Below are 22,399 nucleotides of genomic sequence, written 5' to 3'. Positions count from 1 at the left end.
ACAGCGGGGGGAGGGCCAGGATTAGAGGAGGCCGGCGTAATCCCAATGAATTTGTTACAGGAGGATTTAGCCAGCGCCAGGGGAGCAGATGGCCCGGGACCAGCTCTGGAAAACAACCATTTTCCTTAATGATTTGTAACAAGGATAAAAGGGCAGGAGAAATGGGGCCAGCAGCTCTGGGGAGAGGTGGGGCATGGGGAGAAGGGGGCCACAGTGCAAACAAGAGGAGGCAACATCAGTTCATTCAATCCCTTAGAAAACAAACCGAGACAGTCAAAGCCCCAGCAAGATGCACAGTGGGGAGGGAGGACATGCTGCCTGCCCCAACCTCCACGCTCAGCATCCCGGGAAGAAGCACACACCCGTCCCTGGAGAGAGGGTACTAACAGCACCTGGTGACAACAGTGCCCAGCATGCCCACGGGGAGATGGGGAAAATGGTTTCTGGTGTTTCCTCACCCTACATCCAGGCCTCTACACACACACACACACACACACACACACACACACACCATTTGGGGCAAGGGCATTTGATTGGTCTGACAGGGCTGCAGAGGAGCCCATACGCCAGGGCAGAGCCCGCTCTCAGGTGCCGCTCTGAAGCGAACTGGTGAAAGGGACCAGAGGCGGCCAGCCTGGGGGGAGGGGGAGAGAGAACTCCTCTACTTCCCTCCACCACAGCTCCAGGAGCAGAGGCAAGCTTCCCCCACCCCACTAAGGTGCCTCACCACAACCTGCAGGACTCATGCTAGGGTGGGCGCGTGGCTCAGGCCAGGAAGCCCCATCAGGATCTGGCTGTGCTGACAGTGGTGACATGAATTGTCCATCAGGAGCTGAATGGAGCCCCACCAGCTCAACGGACACAGGGCCATGAACAGCGGGCAACCAGGTGTGGCCCCAACAGCCCCCTAAAGTAGAATCAAGCTGGCAACAGGTGAATGGCTCCATAATCCATTAATAATCCTCTCCCCTTTCTCATTCCCTGCTCATCAAGGACCAAAGACACCTGCGTGCTAGTCTCATATTCAGGAGAACCAACTGCAACAGCCAACCTACTGCTCCAATATCAGGGCAGCACTGCGAGCACCTGGCAGCCAGGGAGAACAACTAGAAACGGCCAGGTGAGGTGACTGTGCTTAGTTCAGTGCTGCTGGGATGCTAAGGGCTGGAGAGCAATGGGCATCCGAGTGCCTTGAGCTCGTCTCCAGCCAACCAGGATGGAACTCTGAAAACAGCTGAGCCATCCTCTCTCTGCCAGGCCAGGCTAAGTGATGCAAAGCTTCTGCTGGATTCAAACCAGGCAACAGGGAGGGAAAGGAAATCTATTCCTGGCCCTTCCCGGGTGGAGTTGGTGCATGGGGGAAATAGGACTTTAAATTCCTTTGGGACAGAACATGGCAGAGGGGAGCAGAGCATGGGGGGGGGGGGGGAATCAAAGGCTATGCTCCTTGTAAAAGGGTTACTACTTTAGATGACAAATGATGCAGTGTGGTACCTGGCTTTGAGCGAAGGCTTGGGTAGGGAGGGCCGATGCACTGGAGGATCCTGCACAGACAGAGGAGATGTAGAGATGTGCATGGACTTCTTTTGACAGAGGGGAATCAGAAGTCTTTCCTCAGACCCCCACCCCCAAGCCAAGAAGGTGGTCAGTAGCACACATGCACTAGGGATGCAAAAAGAGGTGGTCAGAGGGCCAGGAGGGGGCTAGTGGAAGGAGGCCAGGAACAGGAGGCACAAGGAGAGGTGAGGTGGAGAAGAGATGAGTAAAAAGGGCATGAAGGAAAAGTGGGCTGGTCCCTAGCCCACTCAGCTCCTTGGCTGGCCCCACTGGAGTTCAGCAGTGAGGGTCACGTCCTGTGTTGCTGTTCTGCATCACAGCAGGTCAGACCCACACTCAACACACTTTAGACACACGTGATCCAACGCAGCAGAACATTTATTAGCAAAAATAATTTATTCCATTAACACAAGCAGCCACCGCGTTCAGAGACCCCAGTTCCTTCTGTCGCAGCAGCCTGGCACCAGGAACAGAGCACAAACCAACCACCACTTTGAAAGTGAAGAAAATGAAACCAAACCAACCTCTTGTGACAACTACAGAAAAATGTTTCTCCTCCTCCCATCCTGGAGCAGAGCGTTCCACAGACCTCAGCCTGGGGGCAACACACTGAGGTAAAGGTCTGGGCTGGGGCAAGCAGCTCTGCCCCTTACAGCAGACTGGCTGAGATAGATAATGATGCAGCACCCCTCTCCCTTCCCAAAGGAATCTGTTCTCTCCAGTGACACACAAAGACCCATAATGCCAGGCAACATGAAAGGGCATGTGTGACCCCATCATGTGATGTCAGAATTCCTTTGAGTGGCTATTTTCCATCCACAGACACCAGCTCATCAAGGACCAGGCATGCAGCAAGCCACTCCAGCGGGTTGAGGGATGCCCATTAGTAGCTCTGAGTGGGCTAGCATAGCTCCTCATGGGCACAGTCCTGGGAGGCTCAGATACATTCCAAGCCCCATCCAAAATCCAGCAGCCCAGCAAGCTGGTCCCCCAGCTCCAGCCTGTAGATGGCAAAAGGAAGGTAACCTAGTGAAAATCAGGGAGGAATCCACAGGTGATCTCAGAGCCAATGTTTTGTAGCTCAGGAGTCCAGATTTTTTTAAAAGGCACATTTCGGAAAGGAGCAAAGAACTCATCTATCCCACTCTGGGCTTTAGAAACATCCTGGCAGGCTTAGGTCAGATCCATCAGGAAAGCACAAGCCCAGGGAAGGGAGAGCCACAGGAGCCTCACCACTCCCAAAAGCAAGTCCAGGCTGCACTGGAAGAAGCAGAGAGGCTCAGGGCAGGAGATGTTCTCAAGCACCAAGTAGGGGATGGGGAGAGTGATCATAGGTTGCTCCCCCCCCCACCCCATATTCCAGGGCAGTCCCCATTTCCAGGCACCAGTCTCTCCCCTCCTCCTCCCCAGTTTTGGGATGCAAAAAGAAACAAACAAAAAAAGGGGGGGGGGGGCCGAGATGATAAAAACCTAGCTCTTGTCCACAGGGGGGCAGGCTGGCTGTCACCCATCGTTGCTGTAGGAGCCCCACCAGTGGTGGTGTAAGTACAGATCGGCCGCTAGCATTTTTACAGCTATCTGACCTGGGTTAGATGCCACAGTGGCAGAAGCACAGGCAGACAATCTACATTGGCTTTCCAGCTGGCGATGGAGCACAAAACCACAGCACAGACAAGGCCTTAGAGCAAACCCTGCAAACCTTGCCCTAAGGGACCTGCTAAGGTGACCAGTGATTTCAGATGCTAAACTGGACATACCTTGAAAGGGGCGGGATTTTCAGCCTGTGACAGTCAGGCCCTTTCGAGGCCTCTCAAAACAAAATCCCTGGCTAAACAAAATCCCTGGTCACTTTTGAAAAGCTTGGTCCTAACTTGTAACTAGTTGGATGCACCCTTTGAAGAAAGCCTACGGGTACCTAGGGTTACTTGGATGGTACCAGGAGCTATGTTCAGAACAATCAAAAAGAAATGCTCCTTCACCCACTGGGCAGCCAGCTTCTGGATCCCACCAGCCCAAAGGTCATTTGCACAGTGCTAGACAGTCCCTGCCCTGCAGACCTCACTCAAAACAATGCACAAACCAAAGGACAGGATGGGAAGCCACAAAGAGCTGGCGAATGACTGGGGATAAGTTAAGCAACTCTTGCAGTGCCATGATTTGCATTAGGATTCCCTTTCCTCAGCTCAACAGTGACTCCAGTACAATGGGTTTCATAGAAAGGTTGAACAAAGTGACAAGCATCTGCAGGCCGGTGAGGTGCGCTAACACCAGGGGGCAGAGATCAGATGCTCCGGGCTGATGGTGCTCACTATACAAGGATGTGGGCGGGGATATTCCCAGTACTGAACAAGCACCCAGGTGCATCTGGGTGCTGGGATTGCGAGACCGAAACACAGCACCCAAATGCGTGGCCGGGAACCCTAATGGAGGCGCCCATACGTGCATGCTGAAGCAGGTGGGAACAGAGTGGGGTAATGGAGCAGCACAAGACTTCCTGGTATGTTCTATGGCTTTTTATTGTACAAGGGGAATTTGGCTCTAAGGCTGGCCCCACCCAGGGTGCCAAAAGGAAGAGTTCCAGTTTCATAAACACTATAATATGTGGAGGGGGGAGACGGGCAAAGCTCCCCACCTCCTCCCACTTCTAACGTTAAAGCATGAGGATAGCAGCAAATCTGCCTGACAGACTTTCAGAGAGATGACCCGTTGGCCCGAGCATGTCCCCAGCAGGTGAAACACAGCACAGGCTGACACAGAACCCTGCCAGCACTAATACCCTCCTCCCCCACACCCATACGCAGGAGAAGGCTGGGGACAGCCTCAACCACATGACAGGCCAAGGTGGCACAGAATTAGATGATCCAGCAGAAAGGTCTGTGGTCAGACCAAGGGTCCATGTCCTTTCCCACCCACCTCTGTGCCCAAGCGTGCTCTGGGCTGCAGGGAGGCTGGATGTAACAGCTGTTCTCAGTTAATACAGCGACTCCTCCCCTGCGAGCTCTGAACTTCAGAAGCCAGATGCCAATTGGTGAGTCTGACCCCTGTGGCCATTTCTCTCGGTCTCTCTCACGAATGCAGAGCCAGCATAGGAGGAAGCCAAGAGTGTGGAGCAGGTGGTATTTCAAGATAGGATTGAGATGCATTAGTCTAAGGAGCGCAGTGGCTCGTGACACAAATAGTACATGGGGCGGGGGGGAGGGAGGGGGAGTGTTTCAGGTCAGGATTAAGGTGAACTGGCTTAACTCTGGCTACACAACTTCCTCAGCACCTGTCTGTGTTACGCATATCTCTAGCCAGTGGCACCGCAGTCCCTTATTTGTGGGGGGGTGTCACCTACACCAAGCATAGTGCAAGAGCACCTTGGGGTGAATGGATTAGTGATCCTGGCCTACAAGAGTGAAGGAATCATCTGGCAAAGGGAAAGTTCTGCACCCTCTGCGGCAGCCTGGGCGCTTGGGGCTGGATTCACCTTCACCACGGTGCAGCAGGAAACAGTACCAGGGCATGCAGCTGTGCTATTCCCTCTGCTAGCCTTGCACCCCTGGGCCCTCACTGCTCCTGGGACTTAGGGGGCAGCCTCCGACAGATCAGGTTTTCACTCTTTCCCTGCCCTCCCGCTGCAACTCAGGATGAGAACTCGCAGAGCAGGACTGACACGTAGGCGGGAAAGCCCAGCTACTGCAGTGGCGATGGGTGTGCCAGCTCTCACAGCATCCCCTAACCCTGACCACGTCTAGAGGCAAGTGATGAGCGTCGCATCTGAGCCCATTCAACCCTTTCCTTCTCTGCTGAGAGCGCTAAGGGTGCAGTTACTGCTGGGGGCTTTCTGTGGCGGGGATCCCGCTGCGCTTGGAGCTGCACTCAACCCCCCTGCATGGAACAGCTGCCAGACGGCAATCGCCGCTGAGCCGAGATGGACTAGAGATGGGGGCAGAGGCTGTGCAGTACCCCTACGCCATCCTGGCCCCCTACTCAGTGGTACCAGTTGGTCTGTCTGACCGGTGGGAATTTGGAAAGGAGTCTGATCTAACTCTTGGCCCAACCGATCGCAAAACACAAGAAGCATTAGTGACCCCACAGCGATCTGATCCTTCCACCGCCCAACGCCTATATTAACTAAGCCTGGCTGTCCCAATTCCCCCTCCTCCCCCGCCCCAACTCTAGTGGTTTAACCCCAAAGGGCTAGTTCTACATGGGGAAAACTGATAGCGTAGCTGGAGCTGTAGTGCAGGCCTGGTGTGCGCTGAAGAGGTTTTGAACCCAGTTCAGCAAGAACAGGTCTGGCCACCTTCTACGCAGCAGCTCTAGCTCGCTTTCAGAGGGGTGGTAAGTTGCGCCCAGGGCAGATAAATCAGCCCAGAGAGACACCAGTGATCAAAGGCAAACTGCTCACAGCCCCAGACCAGAAAGGAGGCCCCCCAGTCCTTATTAATGGCTGAGCTACTGTAAGCAGGGAGGCAGCTAGAACTCCCCCCCACCTCTCCCAGTTCACTCCATCCTCCAGCCCTCCACCCTGACCCGAGAGCAGCTCCGCTTGAGGTCTCTGAGGAGCTCGGGTGGCTTGGTAAGGCTCTTGGATCCCTGAAGAACACCCTGCCACATCTATCTGATGGGCGGCCCCATGTCCGTGCAGCCAGCAGTGGTGAGATCCAGAAACCGTCCAGCTGCACCCACTGCCCTAGCAACCCTGGTGGAGAAAGTCTGATGCTCCTCCAGCCACAGAGCCCCGGAAGGAATCGTTTGCACTTGCCCTGTACCATCACCCCCACCCCGCCAGCACCCTCGCCAGCCTCAAGCCGTGGGGAAGCCGGGGCGGCCCTTGCGGAGCCTCGTGCGCATGCGGAAGAAAGTGTACATGCCCAGCAGGCACATGGAGGAGAGGAAGTATAGGACAATGCACAGGCTGAGGTCCAGGCGGGAGAAGCCCACTCCCAGCATGCGGAACCAATGGTTCCTCCTCAGGGCGTCCCCTTCGTCTTCCTCCAGGGCCCCGATGAGCTGCTTGGAGCCCCGCCCCCGCCGCCTCAAGCGCTCCCAGGCCGCGGCATAGTCAAAGTCCTGGTGGCTGTCGTCCGCCAGCAGCAGCGGGATGGTGTCCCTCTTGCTCAGCCGCCACCGCTTGTTGGCCGCCACGGCCGCAGCCTTCAGGGCTTTGCTCTTGTAGTGCAGCTCACTGAAGGAGTCCAGGTCCACAATGTCCTCCTCCAGCTCCTGCGTCTTGGGGTTCATCCGGACGATGCTTGGTTTCCGTGGCCCTGAGGAGCCTCGTCTCTCCGAGCCACCCACCTCCATTCCCACCTCTGCGGCCTCTGGTTCCCCTGGTCTCCTTTCTTCTCCTTCGTCCTCCTCTTCCTCCTCCCCTCTCCCATTATCCCCTCTCTCTTCCTCCTCCCCTCTCCCGTCATCCCCTCTCTCTTCCTCCTCCCCTCTCCCGTTATCCCCTCTCTCTTCCTCCTCCCCTCTCCCGTTATCCCCTCTCTCTTCCTCCTCCGCCTCTCCTCTCTCTTCCCCCTCACCCATGGCCCTCTCTCCAGCTCCCTCCTTTGCCTCCCGGCTGTGCCTGACCACCAGCACCATCTCAGGCTCCGTGTAGTCTAAGATGATGTTGGCCGGGGAGAAGTGGGCCTTGAGGAAGCGCAGCACGGCTGCCTCGTCCCACACGTGGCGCCCGTTGACCACACCGTGACACAGAGGGCACAGGTCCGGGGGAGGCCACTGCAGCTTGGGGAATTCAGGGTCCTCTGTCTCGGTACCTGGATAAGTCAGATGGAACAAAGGCCTCAGACTCAGTCCCACCAGGGGCTCCAGCAGCAGGACGATCCCAGTACAATAACCACAGCATTTAACACCCTCCCCCTAAGCCCTGAAGGAAGGGGAGCAGCCTTTGTGCCTTACGGAACTTACAGACACACCCCAAACCTGCCCAAAGCCCTCCAGCCTTAGCCTGCTCGGCCCTTGCTAGTGTGAGACTCTCAGCAAGGGGCGCAGTTCCAGAGGGGTCTGCACATCACCCTGACTTGGGGGTCATGCACAACTCACCTGCAGGAGCAGCTCAGCTTGGTCATGTGCCCTTCAGCCATCCTGGGGGTCAGGGAGCGGGCGTGTGAGAACCCCCAGCCTACCCTAGTGCCAAGAACAGGCTCTCGTAGCCAAGAGCTGCAGCCCTTGGAAACTTGGGAGTCTCCTCTCTGCCCCCTTGCCCCGCAAATGACCAACCGGAGCAGGGACAGTCACCCCACAATGGGACGAATGCTGGCAGGTTCCCCCAGGCTTCAATGGCCTCTGCCCTCTCCCTGGCAGAGAGTCCCTGGGTGTCAGCCCGGGCCACATCCTTGGGCCACGGGGGTTCCAGGTGAATGCTGTGAGCTGGAGTGGAGGGTGCTATGCCCCCCTGCCAGGGGAGGCTACACCGACAAGCAGGAAGTCATTCCCTGCTTCCTTCCCCTGCCCGGCCACTCTCGCTCCCTCTTCCTTCTCAGCTGCCAGCTGCTTTCGTCCCAGCTCCCCTGAATTTTGCTCTACAGGGGGAGGGGCAGCATCTGCATGCGAATGGAGCATTTGGAGAATCATCTTGGGAAGAGGGTCCTCCCAGGGCATGTGGCAGCTTTTAAAGCCCCCTGTGGGAAGCCGGATAAGATTTAACTGCTTCTCTGGGGCAGTCTCTGGCTCAGCACCACCAGCTGCCTGTTCCCTTCACCTCGGGGGTCTGCGATCCCTCCCCACGGCCTTCCACCAGACCCCTGCCAGGCTGCAGAGTTAACCCGTGGCTGCCCGCCTCCTGCTTTCAAAGGAGAAATGAATAAACAAAGCCGGCCCATGGCGTGCAGGCAGAGCGCTCTCACAGCTCTCTGTGCCCCAGGCTTCGCCCTTCAGCCCAGCTTCCCCTGGGGTTATCAGCCTGTGAGGAGAGACGCCCCCTCACTGCGCAGTGGTGGCAGGCAGGCACAGTGTTATCGGGGAGCTGAGTCAGGCCCGGCCTGTGCTTTACAAGCCAAGGGACCAGCCGGCTCACAAGGTTCATCTCAAATTCCAACCCCCCCCCCTGCATTCAGCTGTCCCCATGACCCTGTCCCCCATCCCTCCTCAGATATGGCCAGAGGGTCTGGACCCTCTGCACTGGGGGCTAAATTCTCCCTCGGGCGCCTCGCACCCCTCCTTCCTTGGTCAATGCCAGACTCGCCAGCACGACCCCCCCTTACCTGCCAGTCGAGCGTTGACCCTGTTGTGTCTTGACCAAAGCCAGAGGACTGCCCTGTCCACGCTTCTCACTTTGTCCATGGACTCCGCTGCCATGCCCTCAAAGTGCTGAGCGCACTCCCGGCAGCCAAAGAAGGACCAGACGTAGCCGCGCATAGCGCCAAGGACCTCGAGCGGGCCTGGAGGGGGAGGCGAGACAGCTCAGCTGGGGAAACCCTGGCACGCTCGGCTGGGGAAACCCTGGCGACTCAGAGAGGCACTGCGCCTGCCAGGTTCTTGCCAGAGTGCTAGCAATCCAAGGCCAGGTGGGTCCACGGGACCAGCCAGCTCAGGATCACAGCACCACGGAGCAGGGGGCCTCAGCTGCACTGAGAGGGCTTTGTGGGGCCCAGCACGGGGCTTTCAGTGGAGTGAGACACGCTTAGAGCATTCAGCCTCACCTGCACTGGGAGGTGCTGGCACAGCACCATGGGACACCACGGCACCATGAGCCAGGCTGGGCAAGGGGATCCTGAGGGAGACCAGCAGAGACGCCAAAGGCTGGCTCTGCAGTCAGACTTGTATGTCCTGTTTAAGACACATCCCCTGTGACCCAGCAGGCCATGGGGCTAGTGTTCAGCTGTCACTAGAGAGCCACACTACGGAAGAGCTAGATACTATTGTTGCTAGCTGTTGTCTGGTGCTCCCTGAGCCAGAGGGGCTAGCTGAGCTGAGACAGCAGCGCCCTTGGCCCTGGGGCAGGATAGAGCGCCGTGCACAGCTGATTGACGATAAGGTGCTAAGATTCCACAAGGGACCACGACCCCCTTAGCCGGCTGGGAAGCTCAGCACTCTGACCCACGCGTGGGAGAAGCGGCAGCCAGCCACCTGACATGAGAGCAGCAGAAGGTTCCTGCTGGGGGGATCCAGCAAGCCACAAGATACAGGCTTTAGATACAGGCACTAGGCATGCAAGGTGGGGTGAGAGGAGACTGGGGCATTACAATGGGCCACCTAGTCTGGGGCTTACTGGCGTCCTGGCTACGGGGGATGGACGGAAGGGCTTTCCCAACCAGGGAGTACAACCCATCTAAAACCCCAGGACTGCCTTCAGCTTTCTGGCCTAAGCCTACCTACCCTCTCCCCATCCCATTTCCCATGGAGCAGCAGCTCCCGGAAATTCCGAGCTACGGCCAAGGGGAGCTATCATGGTGATTCCCATACCCCTTTCTCTATGGTCAAGAGCTAGACCATCCAGCACATTCAAAGTGGGACATGCACAGGGTCACCTGTTTACCTGTGCCCAGCCTGCGGTACCTAGTCGCCTGCACTGTCAGGAGGTGGAAGAGGGTCCAGAGGGAGCAGGGGTAGCCTCGGAAATGAGGTTTGCTTCCCTGGCAACCCACCCACGTTATGTTGTTCGACAGCACTTCCGGGGCTTGACCCTGATGGGGAGAGAGACAGGCAGACAAAGAGTAAACCTCAGGGCTAACACGGGAGGGCAGGGGAGGGAGAGCAGAAGGGGACTGAGAGAAAAGGTTAGGGGAAAACAAACACGTGCACATGCTGCAGGGCTAAAGGGAAATCATCTCTAAGTGACCCACCTCTTTTCTGTTGGTCAAGACCCGCTCCAAGGCACTGTAGGGAATCCTTGATTCTCTCATGTTCCTCAGCCACCTGTCCACAGAGCGCAGGAAGTTCTGGACAAAGGGGCGGCCAGGAAAATACTGCGGCAAGAACAGAGAGAGGAGGAAATACATTTAACGACAAAAGCCTTGCTACCCATTATGGCCGACGTGAACCCAGGTGCGAGAGACATTTCTGCTTTGATTCCAAGGGACATTTTGAGACCTTTACTGAGCATGCAGGCTAATAGGACACAAATCATCCTACAGCGATAAAGTCAGGTTTTTAGCAATACTATCATGTTCCCATATGCCCTTTGCTAGCCTCTCCCAGGTGGGAAATGGGGCGAGACCTGGATTGTGGACAACTCTCGGCGACTGCAATGCCAGCCTCTCCCAGCAGGAGTCACTACAGGGAATGGTGCAGGTGCACTGGTTGTGGGGAGCTCACAGCTACGCTAGTCTCAGGCTGTCCAGCTTGGTACGAAGCCTCCCCCCGCAACAATCCAAGCAGCCAGCACTGGGAAGCCCTTTCATTTGTATTCAAGCTGCCACCATTGTGAATAAGTCAGCCCTGTGGGCCAAGAGCCAAGATCCAAATCTCGATCGTAACTCCAAATAGTCTCCGAGGAACACGAAAAGCTACTTTGACAATAAGTCAACACAAATCCGATTAGTATCAGCACTTTAAAACCGCAAGCGCTTCAGGGAGGGGGGAAAGCGAGTGATGGGGAGGGAGGGTGGGGAGACCCACCTCAGGGACAAACACAAAGAGAGGAGACAGTGTAGGTGGGTAAAACCAGGAGCGGGGGACCCAGGAAAGTGCAGGGGGAATGAAAGAAAAAGGGTCTAGCCTCCATGGACACCCCGTTATGCTAGACAATAAACAAACACAGGGAACTGACATTTCTGATGGGGAGCCCCACCCCCAATCTCCTTTCAAAGGCTCCTGCAGGACACTGGAGATTTGGGGTGAAGTTTAGCAGGTGACCTGTTTTAAAATAAAGGCTTCTCTCCCCGCAGGCCTACACGTCTTTGGGAAACGTGAGATTTAAGGATCAGAGTCTGGACATGCAGAGAAGGCAAATTCCCTGCAACTGTCAGGAATGTGGGAATCCTGGTGACATTGCTCCGTCTAGTGGCCTAAATCTGAAAGAACACCTTGCACTGAGCACAAAACTGTTTCCTCTAGACTATGGTACACACCCAATCACCAGAGGAGGAGGCAGAAGGGAGAGAGGTTGCAAGAGAATCATTCCCCTCCCCATCTATACCTCCACACACACATTCCCCTTCCCCCCCACCCCACTCCCCATTCCCCTCCCTCCCCACACACCCATTCCCCTTCCCTCGCACCCACACCCCATTCCATCCACACCCACCCACACTCCATTCCCCTCCCCATCCACACCCGCATCCCATTCCATCCACACACACATACCAATTCCCCTCCCCATCTATACCTTCACACACACACACTCACACTCACACTCACACTCACACTCACACTCACACTCCTCTTCCCCTCCCCACCCACATCCCATCCACATCCACCCCATTCCCATCCCCCGCCCCCAACATCTCTGAGCTTTGCAGGGAGGGAGGGAGGGAGGTTGGCTGGTGAACTGGGTTCCTTGTGCTATTTCAGTCTTGGACTCTGTTCCCTGCATCTGAACAGCTTTGTCTCCTAATCTGGAGCTGACATTACCAGAGCTGCCTGACACCAAATGCATTTCACAGTATAGACTGGTCCCCTGAAGCTTTCAGAGCCTGGGGGACTGGTGTAGCAACCCTCCCACCCCCAACACACACACAGCCACCCTTCAGCTGTGTGAGGGTTGAACACAGCCTGCACTCTCCTGGGGGACTGTATTTTGAACGGGAAGGTGGCAGGGTGGGGTATTCATTTAACAAAACCTTCCGCGCTCAGGAAAGTGAGGGAGACTGAGAGCAACAGCTAAAGCCAGGCGGCAAACAGGCTAGGTGTTAAGCAGGCTTCAGCACAGCCATGCCAAAGCACCTCAGACCTGACTCACATGGCCACCGGCTATTCTCGTCCTGCCCTCCTGACACACTCCTTCCAATGCACCTCAGTCCTGCCCCGCACCATCCCCTGCTAGTCTAACTTCTGGTCCCTTCACAGGCACAGCCTGCCAGTTTTGTTAATCAGGCAGCAGCTGGGCAATTAGGGAAAAAGTAATAAGGGTCTAAGCTGAGAACCCAAGACTCATTGCACTAGTGACCCACATTTAGATGAATAGATTTTAAGGCAACAAGGGACCATTACAACCATTTATCTGACCTCCTGCATAGCGCTGGCCACAGAACCACACCCAGTAATCTCTGCATCAAGCCCGAAACTTGAGTTTGAGCTAGAGCATCTCCTTTAGAAACACATCCAGTCTCGATTGAAAGGCTTCAAAGTGATGGAGAATCTACCCTGTTCCCAGAGAAGATATTCCAGTGGTGAATCACCTTCATTTCCAGTCTGCACGTGTTTAGTTTCTGACCATTGGATCTCATCAGCCCTTTTTCTGCTTCATTAAAGAACCATCTATGATCAGAAATGTCTTCCTCAGATAGGCACTGACTCCGGGGCTGGCGCACCCTCGGGAAAAAAATGGCGGGTGCTGAGCACTCACTGGCAGCCCCGCTACCAGCACCTCCCCGAGTGCCTCCTGCCCGCCGGGGGGCCCTGCCGATCAATGCTTCCCCCTCCCTTCCAGTGCCTACAACAGATCAGCTGTTTTGTGGCATCAGGAGGCGCTGGGGGGAGGAGTGAGGGCACAGAGCGCTCAGGGGAGGAACTGGGTGGGGCAGAAAGAGGCAGGGAAGAGGAGGGGTGGGGTGGAAAGAAGCAGGGTGGGGATGGGGCCTTGTGGGAAGGGGTGGAGTGGGGGCAGGGCCTGGGTGGAGCCAGGGGGAGCATCCCCCTGCAGATTAGAAACTCGGCGCCTATGCTTCCTCATCTTTTAGACCAGGGGAGGGCAAACCACGGCCCACGGACTGGATTTGGACCATCAGGGCTTGCAATCCGGCTCGCAGGATTGCCAGCCCTGTGGTGCAGCGGGGCTAAGGCAGGCTCCCTGTCTGCCCTGGCCCCATGCCACTCCCAGAAACAGCCAGCACCACGTCCCTGCGGCCCCTGGGTCGGGGGAGAAGGGTTCTGTGTGCTGCCATCGCCTGCAGGCACCGCCCCCTGCAGCTCCCATTGGCCAGGAACAGGGAACTGCAGCCAATGGGCGCTTCGAGGGTGGTACCCGCAGGCAAGGGCAGCGCATGACAGAGCCGCCTGCCCCACCCCACCCCCAGGAGCCACTACTGGACATGCTGGCCACATCCAGAAGTCAGGGAGCCTGCCTTAGCCCTGCTGCACGCCGCTGCCACTCCGGAGCCAGTCGAGGTAAGTGGCGCCGGGCTACATCTCAGCCCCCAGCCTTGAGCCCCCTCCCGCACTCTGCATCCCCTCCTGCACCCCAACTCCCTGCCCCAGTCCTACATTCATGGCCCTGCATGCAATTTCCCCACCCAGATGTGGCCCTCGGGCCAAAAAGTTTGCCCACCCCTGTTTTAGACCATGATCAAGTCACCTCTCAGCACTCTCATGGAGAAACTAAGACTGAGCTTACATCTCTCACTATAAGGCACATCTTCTAGACCCTGAATTATTCCGGCAACTATTTTTGGAACCCTTTCCAGTTTTTCAAATCAAACCCAAGTTTCCAAAGGAAATGGACTCATGTGCAAGCCCAAGGAGTCCAGACGGAGACTGCACATTTAGAAGAGGTCCTTAGTGGTCCCTTGCTACAACAATCGCATTGCATCCCACGTGAGGAGAGTTCTTTCATCCTGTGGAAGAGGATTTCCAAAGGTAAGTTCTGGAGGATTGTATAGGAGACAATATACGGTCACCAAGCCACATATCTGCCATAGCAAAGCAGAGGTGCCCACGACACTTCAAAGCCGCTCACTGCAGAGGGCATTGCTGTGTGTGTATTTACCGGTGCAGCCAACGCAGATGGTTAAGGTAGAGGTGGGAGCAGGAGGAAAGAAGTTGCATCAAGGTGGGTGGGGGGAAGAACCAGCCACAGAGGTGCCATCTTGCCGGAGGTTCAGGGGGAAGTGGCTATGGTGAATGGCTGAGCATGGGTGGACGGGGTTTCCAAAGGCGTGGTTCATGTCTAGGCTCAATGTGATTGGCCACGTCACCAGCGAAGGTTTGGGAAGGGCACATATAATTTTCATGCCCAGCCCAGGGGACGATGCAATTCCTATTTCCCATTTATCTAAACAAAGGCCCCGTATTCACAACTAGGGCTCAAGCGGAGTTAGGGACTGGGGCCAAGCAGCCATAACTGAGGGGGTTTGTTAGCGTTCGCCTCAGGCAGAGCTGCGCTCGAGCCAGCCAGAGTATCGTCATAAGGGCTGCTACGCAGGCTGGAATGCGGGGTATGCAAACGGCATGGAGACAGGCTTCCCTGGAGCCCTGTTCAAGCAGAGCGTGTGAGGGGATATGCCCAGCTTCATTCACTACAGGATTCATTACCAGCCTGCCGCTCCTCCAATCCATCCGAAGGGGAGGCCCAGTGACTGCCACAGTGGCAAGTGAGGCCCCAGCAAAAGCCCCGCATCTGCTTTCAGCATGAGGGGGCTACAGACCGCCCAGGCCTTGCCTGGCTGATGACTCCCTAGCGCTCACCTTGGCCAGCACTGCCACAAAGTCTTTCAGGGCCCTCACGCGCTCTCCCGTTAGGACAGAGAACCGGGCCACCTCTACCCGCAGGGCATAGTGCAGCGCGGACTCCAGGTCAGCCATGTACACCTTCGAGCTGGAGAATGGGGGAGAAAAACAAGGCGTTAACAACCGGCTGAGCCTGCCTGCAGAAAGGGAGTCCTTCGCCCCTGCTCCAGTGAGGGACCTCAGCTGTATCCCCCCACGATTCGCCTGGGAGGAGGAGACTTCTCATTACAGTTGCGAGTCCTGGCCCCTTCTCCCACAAGGGGATGACAGAATTCAGTCATGACCTGCAGTCTGGCTTCATCCCCAGAGAGGCCAAGGTTAACTCAGTCTCCAGCTTCATTCAGCCCTCAGAGGGCCCTCCGCATGGCGCTCACCCCAGTGGGGCTAGGGTTGAAGGCGCCTGCTCTCTTTATTTTGCAGCAGCAAGAGAAGCAACAATGGTTGTGTTTTACACCACTCCTCAGGTCCCCACATCACAGCAACACCAACAGCAAAGAGCCTGCCAATCCACAGCTAAAGCAAAGGAGGGACAGCGTGCAGATAGAAACGGGGGGAAGGGGGGGCGGGCGGGGAAGAGAATACACCAGGACCCCAACACGGTACAGACGCCAGCAGGATGCACCCCACCACAGAGCCTGCAGGCCTCCTCTGGGGGGAGAAAGGCAATGACCTCTTCCTTCCTGCAGCAGGGCAGGGGAACACCTCCAGCGTCCCTGGCCAGCGAGGTGGGCTAGGGGGAAGGGATGGGGCAAGGAGCAAGCAGCATGACCACATCTCTTCCTGCCGCTGACCCAGCTCACAGCCTCACCCTCCAAGCATAAGCCCCCTGCGGTTCCTGGGGAGCAGCAGCCCAGACCTACCAGTGCCCAGGCCCTTACGCTAAACTCAAACAGCAGCAGCCTGGGGCACAGGGAGCCTGTCCCTCATTGTGGGGCTCTGGGGAGAGTCACCTCAGTATTTGGGCTTTGGTCATAACTTACTGCAGAGCGAAGCAGAGCCCTGGAACCATCTCGGCTACTTACAGAGCCCCACTAAGACAGGTTATCACCTCCATCCTCTCCTGACTTCCCTGTGCCCCCGACTGTCCCAGACACAGGTGATCCTGTGTCTCAGCAACCCCTGGGTGGCCATCATCTTCATCTGTCCCAATGCCAATGCTCCCCAGAGCCAGGGAATCCAGGACAAGAGCCGCTTGTTCTGGATTCAATCCCCAGTTCATACCGGCACCTCAGTAATGACTGAACTCAGAGCCAGGTTCTTCACTGCTCTCCACTGACCTGGGGTGCGAGATCACAAGCTGCCACCGTGGCCTGCGAGCACTTTCTCCAGTCACCCTGCCCTGCGTCACCTCTCCTGCACTGCATTGTCTCTAGTCCCACCCAGCAGGGTAAAACAGGTGAGGCTTGCAGCACGGCCTGGATGTTGACCGGCCTCAGCTCTGCTGAACGGGGTATGCGTCCAAGAGCAAGTTCCAGAGCAGAAGGTCCCTCTGGAGAAAGCCCCAGCCCCTACCCTTTCAAACCAGGGGGCCGTCAGCTCCACCGATCACCCCTGTAATGTAAGGGAAGGTGAGGACGACACTCTAGGATTTCATAGGCCAATGCCCGAAGGTCCACTCATAAAAGGCAGCCAGTGCAGGCCATGGGAGCACAGCTGCTTCACACGCCCTTGGAACCCAGCATTAATAAGCAGCAGGCCCATCCCATGCTAACTTCAGAGTCTCAATGGTGCCACCCCACACAGAGCACAGCGCGTGGATCTCACCGCCAAGGGACAACAGCACAGAAAAGGGCAGGAAAGGCCCAGCCCCTCTCACCAGGCCCAGATGGCAAGAAGCTGTTGCTGTCTGAGCATCCAGGAGCAGCTGAGAGCAACGAATGAACCCCTGCCCCAAACTGCAATATGGTACCCACGCTCCTCCGGCTCTGCCACTTTGGCCAATTGCTTGCCCCGGCCTTGGCGTCATATCCATCATTTCACGCCTACCAAGCTACCCTCCTCTTACTGCCCATCCCTCTGCTCCACTTTTCTACACACGCTCCTGCTGGCCAGGCCTTCTGGAGCCCCCCACAGGAAGCATCAAGTTCCCGATGCTGGTCATAATGCTGGAGGCCCGGAGCTTACCCAGCCAAGGGAATGGAGCGGGGGTGCGTGGACAGACAGGAGCGGGGGTGCGTGGACAGACAGGAGAGTGGGACCTGCTCACCGGTCTGCAGGCCTCCGCGGGGTGAGGGTCGACTTGATCGGCGCGTCTGGCGCGCTGGTCGGCGCGTAGGGGCCTCGCGTGACCCCACGCAGCCTCCGTAGGAAGTAGGTGTAGAAGGATCGCGCCTCCATTTTCCTGTAGGGAAGGAAATGGGAACACGTGATAGAAGCCTCTTCCACTTGCACAGGGGGTCACCTTTTCACCCCCATTAACCTTTCTATCACCACGAACACAGCTGCCTGCGCCCCTGAGGTATGTCACACGCAGGCAGGAGGCCAGACATCTCCTTGGGGATGGGAGTGGGATTCCTGGCATAACAATGTGCGCTGTGCCCATCTGCTTCCCCACTCCCATATACACTGGCAGGCCCCACATGCTCAGGGGGTCTCCTCGGGTGGGAGAGTAGCTGCACAGTTAGCCGTGTGGCCCCAGGGCGCCCCCAGCTCGTAGTGGCCTCCCTTGAATCACTAGCTCCCCGCTCCAGCTGCCTAGAAAGGGGATGAGGTTCTGTCCCTGACAGGGGCAGAGACATGCACACAAGCCAGGCCTGGAAGGGGATGGGTTTGCCTCCTTGGTCTGCCTGGTCTGGAACTGCTACCTCTGGCGCTTCCCACTCCCTGTGCTCAGCCCACACGCCCCTCCCTACTGCTCCCTTTGCCTCTCTCATCCGTCCCCAGCTATGCCCCTCCGCTCGGCCCAGCCAAGCTCCCTGAGCACCCTGCCTGGTCTCCTTCCTAACATACAGCCGGAGCAGTCCTGCTGCCATCAGCCTGAGCCTGCTCCACACAGCCCCACTCCTCCTTGGGACTGCCCTCTCTGCAGGGCAGGGTCTCTGCTCTCCGCTCCTCCCACCACCTCTACAGACACGTTCTCAACAGCCATCAGCATGTGCCCTGAAGAGTCTGACGAGGCAGAGCCAGCACCTCCCCTGACTGCCAAGACTGGGCACCCACTGGCTGCAGGGAGCGTCCCTAATGGGGCTCTGGCCAGGGGGAAGGGAGAGCACTGGAAACCAAACCATCTACATAAAGAGAACTCAGGTTCTGACTGGGCACCGCGTGCGTTCCAGGCCAGCTGGCATGAGGAAGGGCATGGCTCTCATGGGGATGGGCAGCCCCAGGTCACGCAGCCATTCCCCCAGCTTCTCTCTATCCCTTGCAGCCTCTTCCTCGCCCTTCTGTGGGAAAATTCCCAGTTCTGCCAGTGTGGGTTTTACCCTCTTGGAATCAGTAACGCCCTTTAACCTGAGAGCTGGGGGTACGGATGCACTGGGATCTGTGCAGGATAAACCCAGCCTGGCAGCCAGGGGACTGTGGGAGGTTTTGCTGTCTCACAGGACAGCTTGGCAAGATGGAGGGAGCAGGGGGTGGAATGCAGGACTCCCTACTTAACCCACACAGAATGAGCAAAGCTGTCAGGCTCTGAGAGAGGCAGCGGCAGGAAAGCCCAGGAGAGCCAACAGCGAGAAGCCATCGCTTTCCGCTCTTTTTTCACAGCCCGATGTTTGCCCGCAAGCAGATGGTGGAGAGACAGCATCGTCACAAGCAATTTTCCCCTCCACCAGCTCCGCGGCAAGGAAACAATGACTCTGCTCTTGGGTGAAGCTGGCATCATCAGAGAGCAGCCCTCCTCCCGTCAACCTGGCTCACCCCATCCCCCGCATGCCAAGCAGCACAGACAAGCTTTGCAAATGCCATGCTTCCCACTAGGAAAGACCCCCTGCTTGGCTATTACCCAGGCAAGTGACCCCCCCTCCACGACCCTTCCTAGGGAAGCCACAAGTGTCTGTTTGCCCCCTTGCCCCACCACACTCTTGCCTGAACTGCCAGCCTGACATCAATCATCCATCGAGGGTGCGAAGGCACCATCTGGCTGCTGTTACACGTGCCATTCAGGAGCAGGAACCCACGAGAGGGGCTGAGTCCCGGTGCTATTGTTCTCTGCCAGCATTTCAGAACCAGCCATTGTCTGGTTCCTAATGAACTTTTCCGCAATTAGAAAACCAAGAGGGAGGAATGGAGTGGCTGACTGAGGCGGGCAGAAGGTCAGGGACAACTTGACTCCCTGCCAGATTTGCAAAGTCCACTGATGTATTCCCCAGCCAGCAAGACACCTGCAGGCTGGGCTGAGTTTAGAGGGGCTTTCAGCCGTTTGTAGCTGTAGCTGGTGGGGTAGTCCGGGGAGGAAAGCCAAACACAGCATCACAAAGCCACACCCAGTGTCTCAACATGGGGGAGCAGCCCAGTACAGGCAGGGAAGTTTGGAGATGGGCAGCTCCTGGACAGGAGTTGGCCTTATCTCCATGGGATCTGCCCACCAGCACCAGGATTCACACCCCATCCCTTAGGGAAGGGTCCCATGGAGTTTAGCAGAGAACAATATTCTCTCGATAGACTATTTCGAGCCAGAACTCTCCGGCCAGGATAGGAGAGGAGCTGCCATAAAACCCTGCGGGTTTTATCCCTATCAAACTCCACAGGATCTCTCTCTAAGGGCCATGGGCAGGGGAATCTGCGCACAAGCACTGAGGTTCACACTCCCAGCCCCACAGTGCCAGAACTCTCCGGCCGGGATAGGAGAGGAGCTGCCATAAAACCCTATGGATTTTATCTCTATCAAACTCCACAGGATCTCTCTCTAAGGGCCATGGGCAGGGGGATCCGCGCACAAGCACCGAGCTTCACACTCCCAGCTTCAGTGCAGCTAATTCCCTCCATCATCAGCCCCACAGTGCCAGGATTCATCCTCCCACTGCTTAGGTACAGGGGGATCCACCACCACGTCTGGGTCGCAGCAGGGAAGGACTCACACAGGGATGCGGCTGAAGGTCCCGTTGTTGATGAGCAGGAAGCTGGAAGGGAAGGCAGTCACGCCATACTTCTTCACTAGCTCCTCCTCGCTGCTCAGCACTCTCCGGACAGCGACGTTCTCGTACTGCAGCATGTCCAGCGTCACCTGCAAGGCAGCGCGCTCCATGGGTTAGACTAACTATGGAACAGAACGTCCCAGGGCCAAGCCCGCTTACAGCAGCTCTCTCCTCTGGGGGGTGGCGTGGGACGCTCATGGCTGCTCCAGCCCCAGCCTCTACCAGCAGGAGTCAGGACACAGCAATATCTAGCACTGAGGGAACACTTTACGCCTCCCAAACCATTGTACAAACACGGCCTGACCGTCACAACAGCCCCGAGAGGTGGAGAAGTAGGATCTCCATTTTACAGACAGGGAAGGGGAGTCACAGGGAGACTCACTGACTGGCCCAGGTCAGTGGCAGAGCCAGAGCTAAGTTAAAAAAGGTGAACTTTCCCTGAATGAACAATGCCAGGAATTCCTGGCTCCCAGCTCTGTGCTTGACCCGCCAGACCATGCAGTTCTGGCTACAGGAAAGCTCACCACTACTTGAGCCTTAGCCTCACCTAACTGCAGCACGTGGCACTTGATGGCTATGGAAACTGGAAGGGATATAAAGAGTCAAGGAACAATTAACATCTTTGTATACGAACTCCTGAGGGGCCCAGGGCGAGAAGCAGAACTCGCCTCTCCACCCATCTACTCAGACTGTAAGCTCTTTGGGGAAAGGGTCATCTTTTCACTACATGTACATACAGCGCATAATGGGGCCTGGCGACATGATGGGATTAAAATAGATCATTGTTGCGGCCACTGTTATACGGTTGCAACAAATCTTGTACAAAATGTGTTATGTGAGGTGTCAATGGAAAAGTTATGGCTTGCTGAATATGATTATCCTGTTTGTATGCATGTATCATTTTGGTGTCTGAAGTTATGAATACTGACTATGTACCAGTATTTTAAATGTGTTTGCTCCTGTGGAAACACCCACAAGGTTGTTAGTTTACATCCAGTCTGGTCAGCACATTGTGAATGGACTAGTCAAGATGATGGCCCACTGAAGGACACTTGCCTCACACAACAGGCCATAGAAGAAGCTGAGGACGCATCAGCCAGAATATGGGTAATGGCTGCTCTGACTCATCGAAGCATGCAAGGACATGTGACTTGCTCCTGTGACCCTGAACTTCATCTTGTGCCTGGACTTTTCCACAAACTAAGACTGAGAGTTTTCCCTCCACATGGGAGAAAGTATAAATAACCCTGGTAGCCTCTCCCTTTTGCCTCTTTCCTACATTGAACTATGGACTTACACTAACAGAAGCATTCCAACCAATGGACTGAGGACCTTCCAATCTTTTGGATGTTACCAGAGACTTTATAAGCCAGCAGCTTATTCCATCCCTGCTACAAACCTGATCCAAGAACTTTGCAATGAGTGTATGTATTTGATTCCTTTGACCATTTTTACTCTCACCCCTTTCTTTTCTCTTATAAATAAATCATTAGATATTAGATACTAAAGATTTGGCTACAGCGTGAGTATTGGGTAAGATCTGAGTTATAAATTGATTTGGATTTGAGACTGGTCCTTTGGGATCAGGAGAACCCTTTGGTTGATTAAACTGGTTTTAAATAACCATTCATCATAAAGCCTAGTGTCTGGTGGTGAAACAAGGGCTGGGATACCTAAGGAGGCTGCATTTCTGGCTTCTGGTTAACCAGTGTGGTGAAACAGAAGTTTACTTTTGTTACTCGTTTGGTATATCTTATGGAAGAATAACCACCAGTTTAGGAGTGAGTCTGGCCCATTTCTCAGCAGTTTGTCCTGAATCCGACATCCTCAGCTGTGACCCACTGAGGCACGGTGACAGGCCACAACCCAACCTGGTGCTACAGGAATACAAATACTGAACCAAACAACAATGCCCACCTCTCTTCCCACAAAGGAGTCGTTCGCCTCGAAGATCAGTGCCAGGTACATGACATTGTTTGTTTGAAAGAACCCACGGATCTCCTCTATGCTACAGGAGAAAACAATGAGGCATTCTCAGTGACATGGAGTAAGCAGGTGAATGCACCAGCCCCAGCAGCGCAGAACGTGCTCCCTGCCAGCACAGCACACAGCAGCTTGGCAAAGGGTTGGGTGTTTGCCCTTCTCACACACAGCTGAACCCAGCTGGATTTGTTGCCCAGGTAGGTGGCTGAGATCAGCTCTGCTTATCCACTGTTCAATTCACATGG

At 56.0% G+C, this 22,399-nt stretch overlaps 1 protein-coding gene across 1 annotated transcript in view; it reads right to left on the bottom strand.

Annotated features, from left to right (window-relative positions):
* Window positions 1-1,917: 1,917 nt before the first annotated feature.
* Window positions 1,918-22,399, bottom strand: part of QSOX1 (quiescin sulfhydryl oxidase 1) — a 40,765-nt gene continuing 20,283 nt past the window's right edge. Inside the window, exons 5-13 of the mRNA XM_043520763.1 lie at window positions 22,089-22,179; window positions 20,115-20,260; window positions 17,306-17,440; window positions 15,058-15,187; window positions 10,338-10,460; window positions 10,031-10,178; window positions 8,757-8,933; window positions 7,075-7,310; window positions 1,918-6,969 (exon numbers count right to left, since the gene is read on the bottom strand). Coding sequence (XP_043376698.1) covers window positions 6,349-6,969; window positions 7,075-7,310; window positions 8,757-8,933; window positions 10,031-10,178; window positions 10,338-10,460; window positions 15,058-15,187; window positions 17,306-17,440; window positions 20,115-20,260; window positions 22,089-22,179 — 1,807 coding nt within the window. The 3' untranslated portion in view covers window positions 1,918-6,348. The remainder of the gene's footprint in view (window positions 6,970-7,074; window positions 7,311-8,756; window positions 8,934-10,030; window positions 10,179-10,337; window positions 10,461-15,057; window positions 15,188-17,305; window positions 17,441-20,114; window positions 20,261-22,088; window positions 22,180-22,399) is intronic.

The sequence above is a fragment of the Chelonia mydas genome, chromosome 8, assembly GCF_015237465.2.
Source record: "Chelonia mydas isolate rCheMyd1 chromosome 8, rCheMyd1.pri.v2, whole genome shotgun sequence".
In the NCBI taxonomy this organism is placed as follows: Eukaryota; Metazoa; Chordata; order Testudines; family Cheloniidae; genus Chelonia; species Chelonia mydas.
The sequence above is the reverse complement of the archived record's forward strand: the minus strand, read 5'-3'. Positions and strand labels throughout refer to the sequence as shown.